The 17055-nt window shown below is 53.1% G+C and overlaps 7 protein-coding genes across 7 annotated transcripts; 3 read left to right on the top strand and 4 right to left on the bottom strand.

Annotated features, from left to right (window-relative positions):
- Positions 1–1502: 1502 nt before the first annotated feature.
- On the top strand, positions 1503–2947 carry GCG54_00002096 (putative sugar phosphate/phosphate translocator; the record flags this gene model as incomplete). The annotated part of the gene is made up of 5 exons (XM_045402195.1): positions 1503–1639; positions 1715–1782; positions 1838–2061; positions 2112–2519; positions 2564–2947. 5 exons carry the CDS (start codon positions 1503–1505, stop codon positions 2945–2947), a joined length of 1221 nt encoding a protein of 406 aa, XP_045258557.1.
- Positions 2948–4166: 1219 nt separating this feature from the next.
- On the bottom strand, positions 4167–4852 carry GCG54_00002095 (60S ribosomal protein L27-A; the record flags this gene model as incomplete). The annotated part of the gene is made up of 2 exons (XM_045402194.1): positions 4167–4511; positions 4790–4852. 2 exons carry the CDS (start codon positions 4850–4852, stop codon positions 4167–4169), a joined length of 408 nt encoding a protein of 135 aa, XP_045258556.1.
- Positions 4853–5231: 379 nt separating this feature from the next.
- GCG54_00002094 (uncharacterized protein) lies at positions 5232–5402 on the top strand (the record flags this gene model as incomplete). Its single annotated transcript, XM_045402193.1, has 1 exon — positions 5232–5402. The coding sequence occupies one exon, from the start codon at positions 5232–5234 to the stop codon at positions 5400–5402; it is 171 nt and encodes a 56-aa protein (XP_045258555.1).
- A 199-nt stretch (positions 5403–5601) lies between these two features.
- On the bottom strand, positions 5602–6396 carry GCG54_00002093 (uncharacterized protein; the record flags this gene model as incomplete). The annotated part of the gene is made up of 1 exon (XM_045402192.1): positions 5602–6396. The coding sequence occupies one exon, from the start codon at positions 6394–6396 to the stop codon at positions 5602–5604; it is 795 nt and encodes a 264-aa protein (XP_045258554.1).
- Positions 6397–7439: 1043 nt separating this feature from the next.
- On the top strand, positions 7440–8696 carry GCG54_00002092 (4-hydroxyphenylpyruvate dioxygenase; the record flags this gene model as incomplete). Its single annotated transcript, XM_045402191.1, has 1 exon — positions 7440–8696. The coding sequence occupies one exon, from the start codon at positions 7440–7442 to the stop codon at positions 8694–8696; it is 1257 nt and encodes a 418-aa protein (XP_045258553.1).
- A 230-nt stretch (positions 8697–8926) lies between these two features.
- GCG54_00002091 (TFIIH basal transcription factor complex p47 subunit) lies at positions 8927–10451 on the bottom strand (the record flags this gene model as incomplete). The annotated part of the gene is made up of 2 exons (XM_045402190.1): positions 8927–9818; positions 9877–10451. 2 exons carry the CDS (start codon positions 10449–10451, stop codon positions 8927–8929), a joined length of 1467 nt encoding a protein of 488 aa, XP_045258552.1.
- A 1412-nt stretch (positions 10452–11863) lies between these two features.
- On the bottom strand, positions 11864–13048 carry GCG54_00002090 (Chitin synthase export chaperone; the record flags this gene model as incomplete). The annotated part of the gene is made up of 5 exons (XM_045402189.1): positions 11864–12412; positions 12469–12562; positions 12638–12819; positions 12892–12927; positions 13019–13048. 5 exons carry the CDS (start codon positions 13046–13048, stop codon positions 11864–11866), a joined length of 891 nt encoding a protein of 296 aa, XP_045258551.1.
- Between the last annotated feature and the right edge of the window lie 4007 nt (positions 13049–17055).

Here is a 17055-nt window from a genome sequence, read left to right as displayed (position 1 = left end):
TGTCAGGCTAGAGAGATGAGGAGAATAGATAACATGACCAGCCGCACGAGGTGGAAGGCAATCTCTTGGGCCGGGCTCTGTTTGGTGCCGATGCAGGCATTTTTCAACCACGCCACGTTCACGCCCACAGCCGCGGCGAGGCGACGCCGGGGAGAGGTTCCTTTGGGAGACGAAACCACATGTGCGGGCCGCTGCTACTATCTAGTCATCAAAGACATCTATGCGAAAGGCGCAGAGGGGTCGATGAGCGTCCATGTTGTTCCGACCTTCCAAGTTCCTGTGTTTTATCATGTAAAGTAATATCACGGGGGGTTGACTTAGTGGGACTGTAGATGAAGAGGTGGTGAAATGCCAAGGACCAGAACGTGGGTGGGCGGGCAGAGCTTGATTTGCGGCCCCTATCCAAGATTGGCAGCACTAATATTAGGCCCATTGCAGCCCCTGAGAAGGTGGCGTACCACGGTGGTCCCCTCCGAGTGGCTCACGTACCAGATACATTCGGCCAGCGCTCCGGCTGGCACTACTTGCGGCCTGTAGGGGGCTCTCGGGGCCTACTCCATCAAGTATCGGTGACTGTGCATCGATGCAGGTCGGCAGGTGCCTCCACTGGGTCCATTGTCTGTTGCATCCTGGATTGGGCGGGCTTCATCGCGTCAACGTGAACCTCAATTTCCAGAACCAGACCGTGTTCTCTGCCAGAGCAACAGGAGAAGGTCGCCTCTTCCCAGCTATCCCAGAACCTGGTCAATCAGTTCGAGTGCAGGTACCTCACAAGCAGGCAGGAAAGGTAAAGGAAGGTTGTCCCTCTCGTCTCCCTTCCCTTCCCCTCCCCTCCTTTTCCTAGTACTTTTTATTTTTATTTTATTTTAATAATTGCCGACACATAGGTATCTTGCTGCACCTGCACCAGCACCCCGACTAAGCCTCCCACACACCCCTCCCACTCTCCTCCTTTTCCCCCCCTCTCCCCTTCCCGGAGGACAAGGACCAAACACGTAGAGGCGAACCAAGGCGGGAAAAAAAAAAAAAACCCCTCTTCACCCTCAAGCAGCCTCCTTTTTAAACTCGATCCCTCAGAGTACCACGCTATCAAAGCCTTCCCTTCTGGCTCCCTTCTTCGTTTCTTCCCTAGATACCACCAGTTGCAACCCAAAGCCGTGCTTAGCCAAGGTTCAGTAGCGGCTCAGGCCAGAAACCGGTGTCTGTTACCATTTACCCCTGGGACCCCCGAATTGCATATTGTTAAAGTACCTGTCGCTACCCCACGACACCTTTAACGAGTGCTTGGCCGTCCCGTCCGCTCGCTCGCTCTCGTTTTGCGCGTCCTGTCCTTATTTTTATTTTTATTTTTTTGGCATCTGAGCTGTATCAAATTGCTCCGCCAACACCAACAACCACCGCCCTCACCACCTTCACCACCCTCGACCCTCCACCTTAGCCTCAGACGTCCTCCTCATCACCCTGTCCTCTCTCCCACCACATCGCATCACCTTAACGACACAATGGGCGCCGACGAGAAGACGCGCGTCTCGGGCGAGGTCCCTCGTGGAGAAAACGGCTCTATCTTGCCCACGACGAACCCAGACCTCGAGAAGTCCCAGCCTCCCAAGGCTGCCATTCACCCTGCGCTATACGTCATGTAAGAAGGAACCAAATGATTGCTTTGTTCAAAGCAGTGGGCCCTTCGCAACGTGTTGCTGACTTGCAATCCCAGCGTCTGGATCTCTCTGTCCTCCTCCGTCATTCTCTTCAACAAATGGATTCTCGACACCCTCAATTTCCGTAAGCCAGATCCCTCTGCCAAGCGATCACTGCTGACAAGGCTAATCGAGCACAGGTTACCCGGTTATCCTGACGACCTACCACTTGACCTTCGCGACCATTATGACCCAGATCCTCGCGCGCTGGACTACTGTCCTCGACGGACGCAAGTCGGTTAAGATGACTGGTCGTGTCTACATGCGGGCCATCGTGCCTATCGGCGTGTTCTTCAGCTTGAGCTTGATCTGTGGCAACCTGACCTACCTGTATCTCTCCGTTGCCTTCATCCAAATGCTCAAAGTAGGAATTCTATAGTCCGACATCAAATACCCAACCGCTAACAATCACAGGCCACCACACCCGTCGCCGTTCTGTTGTCTGGATGGGCCCTTGGTGTCTCCCAGCCCAACCTCAAGGTTTTCCTCAACGTCTCCATCATCGTTGTCGGTGTCATTATTGCCTCGATGGGAGAGATCAAGTTCGTTTGGATCGGTGTCATTTACCAGATTGGTGGTGTCATCTTCGAGGCCCTGCGGCTCACCATGGTCCAGCGCCTGCTCAGCTCTGCCGACTTCAAGATGGACCCCCTTGTGTCTGTCTACTACTTCGCTCCCGTCTGTGCTGTCATGAACTTGGCTGTTGCCCTCGTATGGGAAATTCCCAAGGTCAGCATGGAACAGGTTTACAACGTCGGACTCTTCACCTTCTTCTTGAACGGACTCTGCGCTTTCTTGTTGAACGTCTCCGTCGTTTTCTTGGTAAGTGCTCGTGCGCATCAAGGAAACATTCACGTGCTTACCAGAATCAACAGATCGGCAAGACATCTTCTTTGGTCCTGACCCTCTGCGGTGTTCTTAAGGACGTCATGCTAGTCGTTGCGTCAATGATGATTTGGGGCACGCAGGTCACCGGTTTGCAGTTCTTCGGCTACAGCATCGCCCTCGGCGGCATGGTCTACTACAAGCTCGGCTACGAGCAAATCAAGGGCTATATGGGCGAGGCCGGCCGCCAGTGGGCCGACTTCGGCCAGCGCAAGCCCATCTTGCGCAAGCTCAGCATTATTGTGCTCTCTGCTTTCGTCCTCTTCACGCTGCTCGGTGGCCTGGCCCCCACATACGCCCCCGAGTACGACCCCCACAACCTGATCAACGAAGTCAACAGCCACTTCGGCAGCAGCAGGGCGTAGGTCACAGGATAGACGCAACCTCCTTGGCCTACCATTTCCTACTTGTAAGCGTAGAGATGTGACGATACCAGATTCTCTTCCGCGACGAAATTACCCTGTCCAGAGTACATATTACGAGCTTCTCTTCATCCTGCGCCCATTGACCCCATTTCTTTTTAATCCGGAGGAGATCGGAACGTTTGTTTGGGAAACTACCCTGTGTACAGCTATAGAGCAAAGGCGCAGAGCGCAGAGGGTCTAGGTTGCATGGCTCTCATCATGAAGTTCTAATCTGATGTACTCTAGACGGCGAAGGATATAGACGTGTACGTACGCAATGATACAAAACTTGAACCAACATGTCCAGGGTTCTACGTGATGCAGTGTGCATGTCGAGGCGCAATGTGCTGGTATGCAGCAAAAAGCCCTGGTTGATGTTTCGCAAACCGACTGCTAATCTCCCCCCATGTTCGGTCTGCACTCAGAACCCGTAGAGTTGATAAAAGTACAAAGTAGAAATAGCCACGACGTTGAAGATAATGACAAGAGATGGTGATGACGACTGCAGAGACGGTAGAGCCACACGAAGTATGTGTGGTTGCTTCAGCAAAGTCATGCTGGAGGTGGCCTCTTTGAAGGGGTTCGATATTCTACGGCGCATGCCGCTCCGTAAAATATGGCATGGAGCTGTACCCAAAAATCCCGTCTTGCACCAAGCCTATGCAAACTTTAGGCGTGTGCATGCCGCGGGTTGCTGCAAACCATTGGAACACACTAGAGGTCGACCTTGAGCTACCGAGACAGTGGGGTCGGTTGCCAAGTGCGTGATGAGCAGCATTCACGAACGATGACAGATGAGAGACTGAATTTGGCTTGCTTGAGGTGTTCATTTTCATTGATCGTGGCCGTCTCCCACGGCCGAGGGCTGAATTGTGCCCACCAGTCATCAAAGACCTTTCTATCACTCTCTTCGGTCACAGTAACACAATCCACACCTTTTGAGGTATCACAGGCAAACGTCTTGATTTCAATGGTTTCTCATTGGGAGCCCTTAAACCGAGGACCTCAGATGCCAATTGATGCTCTTTACAAGCCAGCCCAACTCCCCGACCTGTTGACGATTGCAGAAACGGATTCCCTTTTTAAAATCCTATTGCGAGTTAGCCAGGTGCTCATGCGCATTTGTCACCCTTCAACCGAGGCGATGCCATGCACAATGCCCATGACGGACGGTAAGGTATCACATACTCAGAGGCGTGAAGAACCATCTGTTCTTGCCGCTCGTGTAACGCTCCTCCAGAACCTTCTTCACCGTCTTCTTGGCGTCCTCACGCTGGGTGACCTCCTTGAAGGTGTCGTTGGAGACGACGCCCTTGAGGCCCTCGAGCTCAAGAGTGTAGCGAGTGGGCATCAAGTGGTTGTAGTTGACAAGCTTGACGAAGGGCTTAATCTTGTTGCGCTTCTCCTGGCGGGTCTTGGACATGCGGCGGGTGATCTTGGAAGGGTAGCGCTCGATTCCGGCGACGAGGGCGTGGCCGAAGGGGTGAGCCTTGTTGCCGGAGTCGACAGGCTGGATGATGACGACCTAAAAAAGAAGAAAAAAACGGACGTCAGCACTGTCTGGTCTCGTGTCCACGTTGAACAGCAATATCTCCCAGTCGAGCGGTATTGGAAATTTCAGCGTCGTCGTCGGGGTCGTCGAAAGAGCTTTGATCGATCGCAGTCCTCCTCTTTTGTTTCGTCTTCGCGATGCACATCCCCCACCCGGTACCTCCCATCTCCGTCCGGCGACGTGAAATTTCCATCCCCCTCGACAGGAGGAATTGCGTGCGCTGCTCAAAGGTATTCGTTCTGAGATCGTACCTTCTTGCCGGCGTAGCGGCCGTGGGTGATGATGGCGACTCTGCCGACCTTAAGGAACTTCATGGTGACCTGCGTTGTCGGGGCTTTGGGCGTACTGAGGTGAGATTGTCGACGGACCGCTTGCCTGAATGTTCGTTGTAGCGCGAAATTGAAATTTCGACTGCGACGTGTGGGTGATTTTCGACCTAAAGGCACGTGCTCGATCATGTGACTATGATCTCCCCCGACCTTTGTCCCACCCCGCCCGCCGCGGTCGTGTCCGAGCGTCTGTGCTGTCTCTGTAAGGCAACACTACTCTGGGTAGGTAGGTACCTGGGCAGGGCGCCTTGGGTCGACGCTGTTCTTTGCACCAGTTCCCGTGGCTCGACAACGACGACACACTACATTTCTACTCGCAGTCACTTTCCACACTAAAGCTCAAGGCTATCCCTTCTTGCACACAATGGCCGCCCCTCCAGCCTACATTATCTCAAAGGTCGCAGACCCCGTATTCGCACTGGTTATTGGTCTCGGTGCTGCTGCCACGCGAATCAATCGTGAGGAAAAAGAGAAAGGCAGGACGACTCAGGAGACTATCGCCGCTGCCCAGAGGCATGTCATTTCCTATTGTTGAATAAGATAGCTTCTGCCTCTCTTCGTGGACTGGACTGACTCTAGCGCGTGTCACACAGGCGACTGAGAACGCCCAAGTCTTCCTCTTGAATCTGAATTTCTGCATATCATGACGAGAGCTCAAGGGAGAAAACGCGATGCACAGCAGTACAACCTGGTTCATTGAGACGCAATGCCTTACGATCTATATCTGTATATCTTTAATCATCGAATGAAGGGCCATACTCCTTCTTCATCGCCTCTCGGACCATCTGGCCACACAGCTTCGCCGTTGGGTTTGTGCTGACTGCCAAACCTTTGGCTATGTCATTTCCGTATCTGCCGCCCAAAGCAAAGTCGCGCGACGCCGCCTCCTCGAATTCAAGTTTGCTCCAGTTACTCTCACCTCTTCCCTCGTCCACTCGCACCTTGAAGCGGGGCACCAGCTTTGCGGTCATGTGGTATATGGCTGCTCGCTGTGTATAGGCAAGAGACAAGGTCTTCGCCGCTTGAGGCGACATGGCGCCGTGAATTGTACGGGGTGTCAGAAGCACGATGGATCTCTCAATGTCTTCCAGGGCGACCTTGGCTTGGAGGCTCAATTCAGCAACATCAGGATGCTTAACGAGCCGCTGACTGGTTACAGGCGCCTCTGCCAGTAGCAAGGTGTCCCCATAAAGGCGTCGAAGTGCCTGTACACGGTTGTTTCTCGCGCTGGCATAGTTGGGGTACTCGGAGATGAAACCCTCCAGCTTCGACAAGAGAGCCCTGTACTCCTGGACTGGCTCAATCGAAGTCTTTGGTCTCAAGCCAGCCATTTGGAGCTCCAGCTGCTGCATAGACAGGATAATCTCCCTCTCTTTCTGGATGACACGCTCGTAGACGGATGTGTCGGTGATTTGAGGGTCGCGAGGAAGCGACGGATCGAGCAGGATGTTGGCTGAGGGATCGGATTCAGGATCTTTGATCTTGTCGAGCACATTGACGTCGTGCTGGCTCAATCCCACGGCCGCCATTTTATTGGTATTTGTTGAAGGTAGCTATCAATCCCAAAGTATGCCGTTCGTCTTTTTCTTGGGGAGCTGGCTCAGTATAAGTTGATAACCTGTTGTTGCGAGAGGGTTACCCGAATGCCCGACTGTTTATGGACCTTGCACTGGGAACACTTGACAACTTGCGCGGCAACCCCAGGAGACTTATCAGACAATGGTGCTGGGGCGGATGCAGCGGGTAGCCGAAGCGCGTCTGAACATTCCGCACATCAACGGCTATGGAAGGGTTTCAAAGGAGAAGCGATAAGCAATGCCGTCATTTGTGGTGGGTAACGCGCGCCCGCACGCACACACACATTGTACCAACCCTCGGTTTACCAGAGAGTGTCGGAAACAGCGGCTGCGACTGCTATAGCTCTGACATCCTTTGTTCGAGGCAAGTACCCGTTGGGATAGCGGGCATAGCCTGGAGCATCCGAACCATGGTGGGGACCGTCAAGCCGCGCCGCGCACATGGTCCGGCCAGGGACGGCTTATCTCGGCTCACCACGGCCATCTGCTCGGCCGGCGAGTTTCCGCACGCGATTACATCTTCAACATTGCACGGTTCTGCTCAACCCGCCGCCAACCTCTCCTTCCACTTTCGGCACCATCTGCTAAGGATCGAGGCGAGAGGATGGCGCCCAGCACGAATGTGTGCCGGGCCAGACATTGGATCAGAGGAGACCCGACCCCGGAAATAGCCACTAACAGGCGTTGGATTTGCTGCATTTGGAGCCGCCCAGTATGCGCCGTGGAATGCAAGGCAACACAATATCCCGTTGCTTGTGAGCGGAAGTCCGTCCTCGTTATGTTGTTTAAGGTTCATCAAGCATGTCGTGTTTCCAAGTACTTATATGGAGGGCGTGTACCAGGCACGACGACATCTATTTCCTTTCGCTCTCTCACCCCGACATCCGCTACCAACATAAGATCGATTCAGAAAATCTCACCACACGAACCAGCATCCATTCATATTTACGCTTGTGACATTAGGTCTCCTCCCCCCCGAAAACCGCTGAGTGTCAATGTCCCCTTCTGCAATCACAAACTCCCCGCCACAGACCGCCGCCTATCCGGCATCGACAGACCTCGGCGATGGCCTTGCAGTGCAGCATCCGCCCCCCAATTTCCGGGGCTACGACCACGTAACCTGGTGGGTGGGCAATGCGAAGCAGGCTGCTTCTTACTACAATAATCTCTTTGGGTTCAAAACCGTCGCGTACAAGGGACTCGAGACTGGCAGCAGGTACATCGCGTCATACGCCATCGCCAACAACAACGTCCGCTTCGTCTTCACATCCCCCGTGAGGTCTTCCGCCCACCTGCCCGAGGATGAGTCCATCTCTGACGCGGAGCGCAAGCTCCTGCGCGAGATTCATGCCCACCTCGAAAAGCATGGCGACGCCGTAAAGGACGTCGCTTTTGAGGTCGACAACGTCGAGGGCGTGTACAATAAAGCTGTCCAGGAAGGCGCTCGGTCGATCCAGCCCCCTATCGTCCTTACCGACCCTGACCATGGCGATGTGTTGACGGCCGTCATCTGCACCTACGGCGATACCACCCACACCCTCATTTCTAGGGGCAACTACAAAGGACCATTCCTTCCTGGCTTCCGCGCCGCAAAGCCGTCGACTTCCTCCATTGCCCTACCCGTGGCCCCCTTGGCCCGCATCGACCACTGCGTTGGCAACCAGTCCTGGAATGAAATGGTCGCGGCGTGTGCCTTTTATGAGCAATGCCTTTCCTTCCACCGCTTCTGGTCTGTGGACGACTCTCAGATTTGCACAGAATTCTCCGCTTTGAACTCTATCGTAATGTCGTCAGCCAACAACCTCGTCAAAATGCCCATAAACGAGCCGGCTCCCGGCAAGAAGAAATCGCAAATTGAGGAATACGTCGTATTCAATTCGGGGCCAGGTGTGCAACACATTGCCCTACTGACTCCGAACATTATCGAAACCGTGTCGGCAATGCGTGCCCGCGGTGTTGAGTTCATCGCCGTTCCTTCCACATACTACGATACTATGCGCCACCGACTCAAGACGGAGAAACGTAACTGGGAACTCAAAGAGGACCTGGCCACCATCGAGGCCCTCAACATTCTCATCGACTACGACGAGCAAGGCTACCTACTGCAATTGTTCACCAAGCCGCTGATGGATCGGCCTACTGTCTTCATTGAGATCATTCAGCGGAACCAATTTGAGGGCTTCGGCGCCGGCAACTTCAAAAGTCTGTTCGAAGCAATTGAGCGCGAGCAGGCTGAGCGTGGGAACTTGTAAAGCATGCTGCGTTGGCGCAGAAAACCCTGCCTGTCGCAGCACAACAGTGCAGGGGATGATTTCGAGTCGCTAGAACTGAAATGCACAAATAAGGAGGTGATTGCATTTCTTCATTAGCTGTGTATAGTAGCATGGGCTTATTATTAAATGTTTGCCGGATTGTATCCGTTGCACCTTCATCCGTTCTCTCGTATCTTGTGCCAACCCTCCAGTCCTATCGTGATACTTTCTCATGCGTCGACAGCCATTGCCGTCCCATTTAGCTGATGCTCATGTACCCCATTGGTCGCAACAACGTCATCCATCCTCGCTCCTCGGGTTCCACTCTGACAGCCGGGGCAATTGTGGATAACCTCATGAGCGTATACATCGCAGTCGATGCAGAAGTGGCTGTTGCACACAGTGCAGGCATATCGGCCGCTTTCGCTGACCCCTTTTAGCTCAGATGGTGCCACTGGAGTCGGAGCCATTGGCGTTGTTGTAGGCACCCCGTCAATGTCGTTCGCTTTTTCCTTGTCCCTCTTCTTAGAGGCCTTAGGCGGTTCTGGGAAGGCCGTGAGACAAGCGTAGCAGGCCTTGGAACCTCCGGCCTTGGCCCATGGTACCTCGACCCAGTTTCGAAGTGGGAATAGATGATGATACGAGCGAGCGAGGTGGGTGGATAAAATGAGTGTCAGACCGCACGCTGGGCATTCGATGGGTAGGCGACACACACGGGTGCTGCAACGAGTGCAGAGGTAGCCTTCACGAGCGGGCTTGTTGTGGCAAGCGCAAATGGCGGTGGCCTCACCCCGAACGAGTGTTCTTGATGGAAATCCTATCATGAGCAAGGATGCAGTGCTCTGCGCAGCGGTGCGGGTGACGGGCGGGGTGGTGGCAGCGAGGAGTAGATCTCTGAAGTGGGCATCGTTCATACAAACACTGTACTGAGTGTCATCACCGGAGTTTGTCCGGCTGCAAAGCTCGGCACAGATGGCAACCTGCGCGGCAAGACCGACGACAGAGACGCGGATACGATCGGTTATAAGAGAAGATATCGTTTCGTGAATATCAGCGGGATCGGAAGAGAGCAGAGCGCCGAAAACCACGAGCACCTCGCGGGTGCCATGCGAAGGGGCGTGACTATGATTCAGCCAGTCAGTGGATGTCCCAAACCAGAAGAGCGGGAGGTTGCACGTACAAAAGTGCACCGCGACACATCTCGAGGGCGTTCTGTAAGCTGGGGTTGCCTGATGGGTCTTGCCCCTCGAAGGACTTGAGCTTCTCAAGGTGGTCGGTGGGATTGCCACTCATGTCGCTGATTCTAAGAGCAACACCATCTCGCATCCCAATGATTCCAAGTTGGGAGATAGGGTTCTGCTCGAAGTACTCTTTGACGAAATCTGCCGCGTATGCCCAAGTGACGCGGTAGCGATTGGGTAGCATATCCTTCTCTGTCATGGCGAATGACATGTCCAATACGAGTACCAGATGTCGAATAATTCCCCGCTGTAACGGCGTCGTATCTTTGAGCAACCTCCTCCTCTTTTCAGCCTCAAGACTTGCACCAACCGCAAGGCTGCCGTCGGCGCCCTCTGTAACTTCCTCCCAACTGCGCTTGACGTCCTCCCACCGCGCCTTGGAGTGTCCACCCTTGCCTTTCTTGCCGCGCGCTTTCCCGGGTTTTCCGCCTGCGCCGTTGGCGTTGGTTACCCGATGATCGTGGAGATCGTCATCGGATATGTCCTCAACGTACTCGCCGTCGGAGTCGGCCATGGTAAATGGCGTCGGTCGGGATCGCTAGACGGAGGGATGTTTGGGTAGTTTCGGGGTGCGTGTGAGCTAGTGGATTTGAATAGGTAATTCTCATGGAGGTTTCAGGTTCAATCCTAGCATTCGTTTGAAAGGCGAGCACGAACGCCGCACTTTTTCGCGAGTTGTCGTTGTTGGACGAAATGAGCAAACAGGATCGCAAGGCTGCGGCGAAAAAGATCGCAGCCTTGTAGTTTAGGCCCTGCGCTGACCCCAACAGCCAATCAAAGCTGGCCAAGTGCACAACCCTTGCCAGCTTGCTTCACATGCCCGAATTCCATGTTGGCGACCCTCAGCAGAGACGTGACCCAAAACACAAGTGAATTCGGTGTTTTTCTTCGCATCCGTAATCATTGTTCTACTGCTTTGCATCTGCGCCTATTATCGTTCTCTTGTGTTGTCTGCTAACTGCTGCCGGAATTAGGCACGTAATGATTCCTGGGTGCCAAATCTTCGTCGACGGGGCTTCCGGTCTGCATAGTAGGCAGTGCAAACGTCATCGTCACAAGTCACTCCCAGAGAAAATTAGAGGGGTTTCTCCTCGATCTATTATGGAAGGTGACCCGACAGGCTTCAATATGTCAATTCAGTCATTCGACTTCTTATACATTAGTCGCTTCGTCTGGGTATAACTGCGTAAAATATCAAAGGCCATGCGCTGTACAGTAATCGACAGGCGAGCGTGCGTCCGTCATAATGCATCCAAGCGAGACTAGGGGAAACCACTTTTACAACCACCCAACTGCCATCTTCGCACACAGCTCGAGAAGACGTCGTTCACTACTCTCATGGCAGCGCGTCAGGCAGCCGATCTGCCTAGTACCGTATCCAAACTCCGTCGATGGTTGGGGAATCGAATTATAGAAGAAATAAAAAAAATAAAAATAAAAAACCGCCATGCGTGTCTCATGCCTTCAAATCAAATGTTCGTGCGAATAGTCTAGCCTCAATGGTCATTCGTGAAAGAATGACTGGAAAAGTATAACCGGGATCTCGATGGATTGTCTCTCCATGATCATGACCGCATCGCGGTCTGATCTTCCGCTGTCGTTTCCCAATGGTTCCTTTGGTACGTTGTCATCCGTACTTCGGGAAACACCAAAGTGCCTGATCCCAGCCTGGACGGCAGAGAGCTATGGGTATCTTAGTTGGTAGGCTGAGATACAGCGGGATTCTGAAGCAACCTTCGAGACGCGATATCCGTGGTGGGCGTTGCCATTGGGGTGAGTGACCGTCGGGTTGCTATAACATCATTAAGGCTCCATCTATGCCGGGCCCCTCTTCCGACACAAGTCGTATTTCCCGTTATGATGGCGGTGAAGCTTGAGGCCCTCGGCTCCCCCCAGACCTGTCAGTGAGTGTCCCTTATCTCTGCTCTAAGGGTATGCGTTTCCGACAGGCATTGGCCAGTCGTCTTCGGTGATGCTGGACCAGAAGATCCATACCGTCACGACGGCCAAAAGGGTGAAGAGCGTTTCAAAGAGGGCGCCGTCAATCTTACCCGAAGTGCCATTGCAGATATGGGAGCTGACAACGTAGTTGAAAATTTGGCCGATGGCGAATAGCAACAAGGCAGCCGTCAGGTAGATCATAGGTCGCATCTCACCGAGGATGCGAACGACGAGTATGGCCTCAAGTACGAAGAAGGCAACGAGAAAGACGAGAGGTGCCAATTGATACAGAATGTAGAGAGCAATGTGGCGGTTGGGGGGCGACTGATAAGACGTGTCCCAGTATCCGGTCCAGTGTAAACCAGTGTCGAGTGTGATGTATAGCGTGCCTCCGAAGAGTATCAAGGCGGAACCAAGGATGAGACCCATAGACAACGGCGTTCCATCGTCGACGATCTGGTAGCCAACAACAGCATTGAGCATCAAGATCCAAGTGGCCGCAATTATCATGCCAATGTGAATGCCAGTGAATGCCTTGGCATATGTTAGCCTACGCACCTCACCGTAGAAGATTTGGCCGTGACACTTACGATTCGAACGTTATCAGCCAGAGGGAAGTCTCCAACGGTGAAAATCTCGCATAATTGCAGGATGCCAAATGCGATCAGGAACAGTTGCATTTCCCTGAATGGTAAATCAGTACTTTTGGTTGCAAAAAAGGAGCACAAGCGCGATGCGCAAACAGTGCCGAAAGCTTACCTCCGGCCGACAGCGGCCTTTTTCCGCTCTGATCGGAAATACAAATAACCTGCCGTGAGGATGGCGATGAAGCAAAGCAAAACAGAGCCTAGGTTGCCCAGCTTGCGACCGCCACTGAGAGGAATTCCTGTCAATTGGCAACCGCCCCATGGTCCGTCCTGGCTGTGATTGTCGGAAAGCACCTAAACATGTCGTGTTAGACCGTCAACGCACGCCGTGTCAGGGATGGAGGCACAAGCTGTGGTACTACACACATTGCAGACGGGCAGCGTTGAATCCCGGCAAAAGTTCTGTGGAAATGGTCAGCATGAGCGGGAAGTCGGACTGTTCAAAATGCCACCACGCCCGGCAGAGAGTTATCAGTCAATGGACGGAACCTACGTAGAAGTTGCCGAATTGTGTCGAACCCATTGTGACGGACGTTTGCGGCAGAGTTCAACGGCTGAAATGCCAGTGTTTTGGATTTTGTTTTCCTTTCAACCCAACGGTTCGCCAACCGCGTCGTGTCACGTCAAACAGTGGCTTCGATGTTTCGACCCGGCGGCTTTTGGAGCTAGTATTAGGGCTGTGTTGTAAACTTGGTCATGGAGCCTCGGACGAGGTTGAGAAGGGCAGATGGTAACCGTCGTTCGCAATGCAACCCGATCCTCCAGGATTGTGTACAAAGATGTCTGAGGAAGGTAGATTCAGTCTTTGTACTGGTGGTTGCGGTGGTGGTTGTGGTGGTTGTGGATTCTCCCTCCTGGTTTCGAAGTCTCGTATTAAATTCTTCACTTAACGGCGATGCGACGACTTTCCCCCTCTTAACACGACACTCGCGGCGCTTTCTCTCTCTCTCTCTCTCTCTCTCTCTCTCCCTCTGTCTCTTTCTTTTTCTTTCTTTTTCTTTCTGCCTTTTACTAGCTGTCGATGAAAGAAGAGGGTAAGTAAGATTCTTAGACGACCCCGATACAACGCAAGGCGAATTCGCGGGGGGTGTTGGGTCGATGTTGCGACGGCGACGGTAAACGCGAAGTAGTGGCGAGTGCACTTCAGTGGTGGTTCAAAACGGGCAGGCAGAGGTAGGCAAACCGGGTGCAGCAGGCGCAACGGACGGAACGGAAAAGGCGCAGAAGAGAATAGCAAAGGCGGCCGCAGTGGGCAGCGGGACAATATAAGCCAACCTTGGAACTTGGTAGGGAGTGGAGGCCTTTGGGACACCTGGTCGTGGTACGGGCTCTCTTCCAGTTATACCGCCGGGATGCTAAGGCAGGAACAGGGACAGGAGCGACTGGCCATGGGGCCTGCCCTTGCAACCTTCGACGTGCCCTGCCATGCGACGAGCAATTGACCTCAGCCGTGGAAGATTTACGAGGATGAGAGGGTGTGAGCGAGACATGGAAAGACGAGGAAGAGGGTGGGCAGGCACGTTGCGACATGGTACGTGCCCCAAGATACAGGGCATGGCGCATCAAACTGGAAAGAGACGAGGGTAATAAAACGGATCCCCCGCCTGATGACGCTAGACCTATTGGCTCTCCCGACAAGCGGCTGCACGCGTCGTGATTGGACGATGTATCTTTGGGACGAAGGCCTTCCAAGCATGCGAACACAATTGGTGGAGCCTTTCCAAAAAGTGTACAGAGTAATTTGACCCCGGCCACTCTGTCACCCTGTGTGAAGCTTCCTCTTGTTCCTCTCTTTTTTTTTTTTTTTGTTTTTTTGTTTTTTTTGTGCTGTTCCCCTCCTCCTCTTGAACTCCTCTCTCTGCTGTCGTCGCGCCCCGTGTCTGTCTCCCAGCAAAACTCAAGGAAATCGTTGATGCGCTGCTAGCCCTGGAAAGTAGTGTGTAGGTACCGGATCAGATCACGGATACCGCTCTTCCCTTTTGCCGTACTGGATGGGTGTTCTTTTCATCTCAGTACTACTGCATAGTATGTTCTACCGTCTATCGCTCATCAGGGATCTGTGACTGGCGCTGGTAGGGGCAACGGTGCTATTCAAGGTGCTGCAAAAGACGATGCTCGTCCGATGTTGCTGGATGAATGAGGAGCATGCAGCAAGTGGTGGACAACATCTAGGTATTTGAGGTGCAGCTTGAGCCGCCACATCGTGGAGGAGTTCGCCTCTGGGCTCCATCCTTATTCCTTACCCTCTTCGCTTCCCGTTATGACGAGACCCCCCCCCCCCCCCCCCCCCCCCCCCCNGACCCCCCCCCCCCCCATCACCTCGGAACCAACGTCAGCATTCTAAGAAGTCGCAATGCAATGCGGGTACAGTGTGGTAAGGCAACGCCGAAAACCCCGGGACCTTGAGTCGACTAGCCTCTCCACTGCCAATTCAACCTCTCGCAAGACCAAATAAGAGCAGGATCAACGGCGATGGCTCGGCAAGGAAAAAGCAATTTGAAGTCGAGGTAATATGTCCATAATTTCATAGCTTTGTTATGCGCCATGGCCCATGATTGACAAGCTGGACCTGGTGCTGGACCGTCGGCCACTACGGTGCACTAACACGACAAGTGTAACGCACCATGCAATAGCATGCCATCCATACCTTAGCTTCATTCTCTTACCTTCATTTCCCTCTCGTCCACTGATTGTGGCCACAGACTGACCTTCTGGCCTGGTTCTCCCTCTGCGCTCCCTCTACATATCTCGACTTGCCGCGACCGCGAGCTCGTCCTGGTCTAGCACCTAGTCCCCGGGCCTGCGCCGGCGCCTAAGACCTCGGCGCCTGTGTCACCACCTAGGTCCATTATGTTCCTGCAATTGTATCACGTCTTCCTCGCTACTTTCGGGCGAGACGAAGACATTGAAGCCCCTAGTATTAACCCAATCCGAGTTCTCGAACCTGTCATACTATATGTTGGTAGTCGTGAAGCATAATTGGATCAGGTTTTCCACAAGACATATGTTCTATGCATGTGGCACCCTGGAGCCTGTGCTTTTTCAACTCGCGACTGCAATGCGGCGTCATTGAGTTACAACAATGCTCGGTATCGAAAGGCACCATCCTGTTTCCCCCTTCTTCCAGGAAATCAAGCTGTGCAAATCCGAGACGATTCGCCCGCCTCAGTCAACAGGTCGGCGCGTGTGGCTGCCAACGCCAAGCCGCCGGGCCGACCTAAAGACATGCGAGCCTAGGTAGGTACGCAGCACAGTATCACTAGACGGGAGAGACCTGGCTCAGACGGCGGCACTGGCACTGGGTGGCTGGCACTGGCATTGACATTGACACTGGCCCCAGTTGCCCAGGTCGATTCAGGGCGGCAGCTGTCTGGTCCATCCCTACCTTACCTTACACACGTGTGTGGTGTTCACCGAATCCTTAGCTCTAGCTTCCATTGTATTGCGGCATGGTCAAGCACGCTGGGCTGGGCACGACTTGCGGAAATGCGGCCAACGAGCGGCCCTATGGTAGCAATGTGAGTTGCAGGTACAAAGGGATTAAAACAACCAGGGCTATGGGACGAGCGGCTTGATGAAGGTGCCTGCCTTACTGCGAGTTTCGAGACATCATCATAATCAGCCAATTGATCTATTGTAAGTTGTAACACGTCGTTCCAAGATCCGCACAGATGTGAACTTGCTACTTACACCCACATGCAAAACTCGTTGCTCCATCCACACATGAGATTCGTACGGGCACCTCACAACCACGGAACCAAGCCGGGACAGGAAGGCCGCTAGCCTTGTTCTTCCCCATTGCCCCAGCCTCCCGTTTTCGCGATGTGATGGTTGGCCCTGCAGTCAAAAAAATTTCTCGCCTTCATCCAACATGGGGCGGGCTAGATTGCTCGTCCACCTCGATGAGATCCCACACCGACGGCTGACGGCTGTCATCGTCGACGTGGCTCGCCTGTCCACCGCCTGCCCACCGCCTGACGGTCTGCTCCGATTCGAGGACCGCCAAGCTACAGCCCACGATAGAGCTAACGGTGTTCGTAGTCTCACTCTCAGGTCAGTTCGCTGTCCGATGGCCAACGATTCGATTCAAGGGACAGGGGTTCCCCCGTAGTCTCGGCAACAGTCTGGAGCCCTCGTCGCACGCACCCAACCCAATGGCCGAGTCCCCTGTCGTTGCCCTCCCATATCATACATAGTCGAGGTACAATATACAGTAAGGTGCAGATATGGAAAAGGACTAAGTAACCCTAATAGATATAACCTAAAGTATGAATATAGAAGTACTATACTTAGTATTAGAAGATATAGAGGTCTTAAGAGAGATAAAGATAAGGTAAATAAGGTATAAATAACTTTTCTTTTATTATAGTAGCTTTAGTTACTAAGGTTATAGGAACCTTACTTTATATAAAGAGAGTAGTAGTGAGGTAAGTAGCTAGTATTTTATATCTATTAAATAATATAATAATAGATTAATAACTTAATAACTTTAATAATAACTTTAACCTAAAAGGTATTAATATATAATAT

Source organism: Colletotrichum gloeosporioides (genome assembly GCF_011800055.1).
Source record: "Colletotrichum gloeosporioides strain Lc1 chromosome Unknown consensus_84, whole genome shotgun sequence".
Taxonomy (NCBI): domain Eukaryota; kingdom Fungi; phylum Ascomycota; class Sordariomycetes; order Glomerellales; family Glomerellaceae; genus Colletotrichum; species Colletotrichum gloeosporioides.
This window is presented reverse-complemented; position numbering and strand designations above follow the sequence as displayed.